We start from the raw sequence: 7,580 nt of genomic DNA on the forward strand, positions 1-7,580 counted from the left end.
CTAATTAGGCCCTTGCCTCTCTACCCTTGCGTCTATCTCCTCTCTCTTTTCAACCTATACTCGCATGGATCTTCAATAGCTCATGGTGGTGAATTGTGGCTGTGAGGTCCTCAATGGATTTACGTGAGTATATATGCTAAGGAGGATGCAACACCACCCAAATAAAAACCGATCAAGTGCTCTAATAGAAATTAGGAGATACCTACTTGATATAAGATGAAAGATTACACATTTTATGCGCCATGTAAATCTCAGCTTATAAAATAAAACAATTAGGTGATAAGGTAAAGGAGATTCTTAGAGAGAACTCTAAAAGTGAACAAGGAGAATGAGGGTTTTAGTTGATAAGCTAAAGGAGATTCTAAGAGAACTCTGAAAGTGAATAATGAGAATGAGGGTTTTAGGTGATAAGCTAAAGGAGATTCTTAGAGAGAACTTTAAAAGTGAAAAGTGAGAATGAGGGTTTTTGCTGATAAGCTAAAGGAGATTCTTAGAGAGAACTTTAAAAGTGAAAAGTGAGAATGAGGGTTTTTGGTGATAAGCTAAAAGAGATTCTTAGAGAGAACTCTAAGAATCTCCTTAATAGAGAGAACTTAGAGTTCACTCTTATAGAGAACTCTAAGAGTGAATAGTACTTAAGAATGAGGGTTTTTTAAAGGAGAGAGTGAACTCTAAGAGTGAATAGTGAGAATGAGAATTTTTTAAGTAAGGGGCCTTTTATAGCTCAATCAATTTAAAGTGGGTTTTTTTGGGGTATCAAGGGACATGCATCAGTTGTGATGATTGGGTCTCCACATAACTCGATCGTTCTTTTTTAACCTTGAGGGACACATGCCATTCATCAATTGACGCTCTGCATAACCCAATCGGGTTTCATGAAAAATACAAAAAAAGAGTACAACAAGGGATTTTCGTCAACCATTCCTTGGTTCTCTACATAACTCGATCAAGTTACATGAAAAATGCGTGTTTTTCTTAAATACATTTCATGCATTAAAGAATACATATTAATCATGCATAGGGTTGAGTTACATGGAAAATGAACTTTAAAAAAAATGCATCTTTGTGTCTACATTATACAGGTGTATGCATGATGTGCATGCATACATTATACATGTGTATGCATTATACGGGTGTATGCATGACGTGCATGCATGCCATGGGATGATTAGGTAACTCAATTGAGTTATGCATGGACATCCACATAGGTAGCACCATGTACCTCGATCAAGATACATGGTGGATGTCCCCACCACATGTAACTCAATTAAGTTACATGGTGCCTACATGGATGCCCATCGTGTAACTCGATCGAGTTATGTGGATGACTACGGTGTCCTACATGGATTTCCACTATGTAACTCAATCGGGTTATGTGGTGCCTATGTGGATAACCACCATGTAAGTCAATCGAGTTACGTGATCATCCGTGATGTCCTAGGTGGCAAAGAAAATAACTCAATCAAGTTACGCCCCGACCCTCCACTGAACTCATAAAAAGTGAGTGTACGGTCCCAAAGTGAGGACTTTTATTGTACAACGACCCGTAGAAAGTTTATTTAAAAACGTCAAGTTTAATATAAACTTTATCACTTTTAGATACTATAAATGTGATATGTGGGTGCCTTTTTCTTCATGCAACTATTTTTTTTTCAAAAGGCTTGATGAAAGCATCATAATCATGAAAAGCTAGTGGGGCCATTTCTTGATGTGCTAGGCTTAATGCATAGCATTTGTATGGGTGACATACTAGGGATTTTCTTTAGATTATGATCTACAATCGTTTTCTTAGCATCAATGTTGCCAACAACAAATTTAAGTTTAAACATAAATTGGTATTTCTATTATCTACAATATAAAACTTTCAAGCTTTGTGAATCAAAACATATTCAAAGCGTTTTGTAAATAGTTAAATGAACTTTTTTGTCATTATAAAAAAAATGCATGACTCACTCATGTTAAGATAAATATTTTATGTTTCCTTGTTAAGTATAAAAAAGAAAAGCTTGCCTAAACCTAGTCATAGGCAAAAGAATAAGGTCACAAATTTAAAATAAAGCACTTACTCTTATTTGAAGTTTTGTTTGTAAGAACCTTAACTAATAACACAATTGGTAAATATTTGCATGGCAATCCTTTGAAGCATTTGAAGGATGGTGAGTTAATCCAATACTATTGCTCATGCCAATTTAGGTACCAACAATTATTTATTTTCATCTCATTGAGATCATAAGAGAGTGCAATAGATAGAAGAAGCACATGAGATGGTTAGCACGTTGTTGTGAGCATCTAGTCTGTAACACATGATTCATAAGTGGGCACCATATACTTGATGTTTATAAAAGCATCTTCTCCTCCATGGGATTCAAAAAGCTCTAGAACCTTGTTAACGAGCTCTCCAGTGCAGATATGCTTTTGTTGTGCATAATCTATACTGTCTCCCATATTGGGAACATTATTCTTGAATATGTTCAAGACTGGAAGGAGCTGTCTATAATAAGGCACCAAGGATTGACCCACCATCTCCTCTGACTCCACAAGCTTGCACATGAGCTAAAATACAAAGTATATTATTTAATTAGCCTCCCCCATATTTAGAATAATCTAATACATATGGTGCACAAAACAAAAACCAATAACAACATATGGCCTTGGAGCCCTCCCTTAAACTAATTGGCTAACTATGGTGCATTTGATAAAGATTTTTAAGTGCTCATAATTTTAGTTGGAGTGCATTGATGAGTAAGCATTCATTGCTTGGCCTTTACTATTTTCTTAAAGAAAATATTATCATATTTTCACTATTTTAAGGAAGTTTTTATATTAAAAAAAGGCATAGATTGATTTTCTTAAAAAAATTGCATATAAATATTGTACCTGAAGAGCTATGTTCATAACACCAGGGTCTCTTGTATTAAGAGCTGTCTTAATAGGGATGATCAATTGTGGTATCACCGGTAAAATTTTACCTTGCCCAGCCTGCATGCATGAATAGTGATAAATTTATATGTATCAAAAACTAGTTCAGAAGATCTATATAAAAGTAGGCACAAGGTCATGAGGAGAGACATGTGGTATGTGCAAAAAAACCATGGTAGCAGAAGTAAAATTATGAGTTTGTCATCATATAATTAAGGGAGAGTTTAGGTTTAGACTATCAAGCCTAAAGAAGATAATTAGAGAAGATAATGAAGGGAGAGTGAAGGTTTAGATTGAAAAGACTTTGTCATCATATAATTCAGGGAGAGTTTGGGTTTAGATTAACAAGCCTTGAGAAGGTCCTCCACTCCCTTCACTGCTATAAACCGGTAGGGCTCTTCCTTCTCCCTTATTCCATCAAAGAAAATGGGCAAGTAGTGGTGGTAGTCAAGCTTTCTGATGTCCACTTTCCACACAAGGGAATTCTTGGAGCTGCTATGTAGAATTTGTAATGGCAAGTCTCCTCTTTCATAAAGTTTCCTAAACTGTTATCATGAGAATAACAACAATCATCTTACAAAGAGAAGATAAAACTATTAATCATGAGAATATCATCAATCATCTCACAAAGAGAACATAAAGTGGGTATAATTGTTAGCTAATCACAAACTTGAGCCATCCAAACTCTAGTCAATTGGGATATTGTTTTCCAGTTTTTTTAATAACCACCCTTATCCTATCAAGAATTGTTGAATATCCCAAATTCTTTTAATTTGGGCCAACATTAGCTATTCAAAAAACCATAAGCGAAATCTTTTAGCTAGCTAATCAAAAGACCCAATGGGGTCCATTATTAACTGAATACAAAAACACAAACCTTACTAAATAATAGATTGTATAATCAAAAGACCCTAAGCCATTGTTAACACAAATTAAATGGGGTCTATTGTTAAGTAATTACAAAAACACAAACCATCTAAAACCTTACTAAATAATAGATTGTTAGCTAATCAAAAGACCCTAAGCCATCCATCCCAGATGGGGCCAATTGAGATGGGGCCAATTGCTATCCAAACAGAGAATCTAAAGGTGTTGAAAAAAGTAATGACATAAAGCAAAAAAAAAATATAAGGGAATTGTTGCACTTGCAACTTGCATCCCCCCCCCTTTTTTTTTTGAAAGAAAGTAGAGTGCTAAAATTTAGTAGTAGAGTGTTAGTTTATTAGTGGGCCAGTGATGATGATAATGATGATTAAGAAGGGTGATTACTAGAGTGTTGGGAGGATTATCGCGTAGTTTGAAGGCTCCAGCGAAGGGAGGTTCTGCCTTTGGAGCTGCTTTGTGGAGTTCACCTCGCTTAATCTTCTCGCCGTCTCCTTTTCTTGTATAATCAGAGGGCATTTTCTTGGGAATCCGATGCCTGGGTGTACAGATTTATCAATACTTGCAAGGCAAATTAATGATTAGCAAACTGGCGTAGCAACTAAGCACTTTCTAGCTGGTGGCAGGCAGCAGACCTGTATTCTCCATTTGAGGAATAGTAGGGCATCTCTTTTTCTGTTAAGCGGCACAATTCATGGCGCCCAGCTCTTCTTGACAACTGCAGCGTACACACACTTAATTGTAAATTCTTATAACAACAGAAAGCAGCAGGCTGCAGGCGGGCATTACTTAAACCTAATTCCAAGAAACCTACAAAAAACACCGCGATTGTTTTTTTTCCTGTTATCATCTTCAAACAGCAAATATATAAATGTCGATTTTTTTTCCTTGCCGACCCAATTGCTAACCTTGCTTTACAGACGGATTAAATGTCATTACTTATAAGCCTGTCTTGAGGAGGAACAAGCGTCATTACGCGATTAATCAGAGGTGTGTAATTGTGTTGTCAAGTGATTAGCTAGCCTTGTTTTCAGCGTTAATTAGTTAATTAGACTTAGGTGATGATGCGATTGAATTAAATACCCCGACAGGAAGAGTTTGATCGAAGCAGGAACGGGACTGCTTGGTTTTCTTCATCGTGGGTCGCCCTTTGAGCTTTGCATTGCAGTACTCGAACGCAAAGAGTTGCCCTGCGATGTCTGTCATGTTGTCCGGCAGAACTACCGAGAGATGAAGAATTAATCCCGCACACAAATGAATAAATTACGCGGATAAGTATGTCAAATCAGAGGATCCTCATATAAGCTATGCCGGGATTGAAAAGAAAGCACGATGATTCCATGGAATACACATGAGGAGGCCCTATAGAAAGAGAGGGAGAGAGGGAGAGAGAGAGAGAGAGAGAGAGAGAGAGGGCGCTTGAAAACGGGATGATGAGAACCTCGTGGCGTTTCATTTTCACGTCAAAATATGGAGGGGACGGTTATGTTCAAACTCCATTTAATACCTACCACACGATAAGACTTTTGGAATTCTCTCTCTCTCTCTCTCTCTCTCTCTCTCTCTCTCACACACACACACACACACACACACACACAAAAGACCAAAGTCTCACACACACTCTCATACACACACAAAAGGCCAAAGCCTCACAAGAGACACACACACACTCTCTCTCTCTCTCACACACACACACATACATAAAAGACCACAGTCTCATGGTCGTGTGTGTGTGTGTGGGGGGTGTGTGTGTGTGTGTGAGAGAGAGAGAGAGGAGGGAGGGCAAATTGAAGAGTTAAGATTCATACGAGCAATTACTCACTACTACCATACGAGCTATTACTCACTACTACCATATGATAGCCTAATTAATGATCTTAATATTATCTTACACACACACACACACACACACACACACACACACACACACACACACACACACATATATATATATATATATATATATATAGAGAGAGAGAGAGAGAGAGAGAGGCAAGTTGAAAAGAGTTAAGATTCATACGAGCAATTACTCACTACTATCATATATGATAGTCTAATTAATGATCTTAATAATATCTTACACCTAGAGACGAGGAGTTGCAACCAAAGAATAAAACTAGAACACCCTTGCAAATGGAAGAAAGAGCACGAAACTTGGAAAAGGTTCTCTCATCCTAAACAATGTTAGATAGACTATGCATGCATGGAAAAACACAAGGGTGTGCTAGATTGTACAATGCAAATGGCAAACATGTCTAAATTTTCAGTTCTTGGTGTAAGCCTAACTCGATCAATCTCATCAACATAGGGGCTAGCAAAATCACAGAAGGAGTTTAGTCATCAAGTTACAAATTGTCATGGATGGAATTTATAGTGAGCTTTATTATCAATACCACCAATTATACCAATATCCACACTTATACCTACATATTCACCATACATTCACAGGAGAAGCGGGCAATGTTAACCCAATCAATGCTTTCACTAAGTCGATGATATTCAATGGTCAATGAGGAAGCGAATACCAATGGTGTTGTGAGGGGATTTTGAACAAAGGCAAAAAGATCATAGAAATATTGGCCTTGTGGGTCTCTGGTATCAAGCCTGTAGTAGGTGGTTGAGTTTTCATTATTAGCATCATAACAACACCAAATAATCACCTAATAAACACCAATCAACTCTATCTTCCCTTCCATCACAACTTCTTATATGTTACCTTATACCCATATACACTAGTCCCCTTCAATCTCTAGAGTGCATGAGACTCTTTACCATTCTTACAGATGTCCATGAGCCCATCATGTGTTATGGTCAGAATGTTGATTTATGTATAAACGTTGGGTTACCTTTATACATATAATCTAAAGGTCCTCCAAAAACATGTACTAATCATACACACCTTGATGATGCTCTTCACGATCTTTTACAAGGGCACCCAATTTCACATAAATTCATATAACCTTCCCAGGAGGTCACTAAAGATTATATAAGATAGCCTATGAGTTCTTAGCACAGGGGGTTCTATTCTCTTGTAAAGCGATTAGGAATACACATACATAAGGGGTTTTTTAATTCAAAAAGTGAAAAAATCCATACCGAATGGGGTACTTTTATCATCTTAAATGTTAGAAAAGGGGGTGGGGTGTATTTTACTTCTAAAATATGTTGATATGGAGGTTTAAATTTACCATTTGAACACATGTGCTTTATGGACTTTCTACATAGCCCCTACCCCCCCCCCCCACAACATGGGCAACATATTTTGTGTTATACGAGACTTCCATCATTGTTTAGATTATTAGCTCTCAAACTATTAGAGAGACTCTACCCTAAAAGCATGGGGTACACACCCTTTAAGTGGAGAACCAAAGAAGATAGATGTTCCACATTCAACGACTCGAGATAAAAAAGCGAAGAATACCCGATGTTACATTTGCCATCAAAAGGGTCATTATGTTGATAGGTGTCCAAGCAACTACAACAACAAGAAGAAGCTAATTGCTCGGCTTAACATGCTGGATGGTGATGAGACACTAGCATTGGAGATGATGATAATGCTTACGATGATGACTATGAGCTAGAGTCTGATGGTAATGAGTTCAACGGTAAATCTGATCAAGAAGGTACTCCTAATCTTGATCCTCATTCTTTTTCACCACACACTTTACTTAAAATGAAAGGAAAAAATTCAAGATAAAGAAATCACAATCTTACATGATGATGGTAGTACACATGATTTTATTTTTGAACGTCTTGCACATGCTCTTCATCTTGACATG

At 37.1% G+C, this 7,580-nt stretch overlaps 1 protein-coding gene across 1 annotated transcript; it reads right to left on the reverse strand.

The window, feature by feature from the left end:
• Window positions 1-2,084: 2,084 nt before the first annotated feature.
• LOC147641014 (uncharacterized) lies at window positions 2,085-5,164 on the reverse strand. Its single transcript, XM_086809519.1, has 6 exons — window positions 4,885-5,164; window positions 4,437-4,519; window positions 4,189-4,339; window positions 3,270-3,464; window positions 2,878-2,979; window positions 2,085-2,553 (listed from the first exon to the last, which is right to left on the reverse strand). Exons 1-6 carry the CDS (start codon window positions 5,005-5,007, stop codon window positions 2,290-2,292), a joined length of 918 nt encoding a protein of 305 aa, XP_086665645.1. The 5' UTR covers window positions 5,008-5,164; the 3' UTR covers window positions 2,085-2,289.
• Window positions 5,165-7,580: the final 2,416 nt, after the last annotated feature.

The sequence above is a fragment of the Cibotium barometz genome, chromosome 2 (assembly GCF_041138505.1).
Source record: "Cibotium barometz isolate CiBa-2024 chromosome 2, ASM4113850v1, whole genome shotgun sequence".
NCBI classification, from domain to species: Eukaryota; Viridiplantae; Streptophyta; class Polypodiopsida; order Cyatheales; family Cibotiaceae; genus Cibotium; species Cibotium barometz.

Coding starts and splice junctions, on each gene's coding strand:
- LOC147641014 (XM_086809519.1), bottom strand. CDS start 5,007: ATGACAGACATCGCAGGGCAACTCTTTGCGTTCGAGTACTGCAATGCA. Junction 4,520..4,884: donor ATCAAACTCTTCCTGTCGGG/GTATTTAATTCA, acceptor TGTACGCTGCAG/TTGTCAAGAAGAGCTGGGCG. Junction 3,465..4,188: donor ATAATCCTCCCAACACTCTA/GTAATCACCCTT, acceptor TCATGATAACAG/TTTAGGAAACTTTATGAAAG.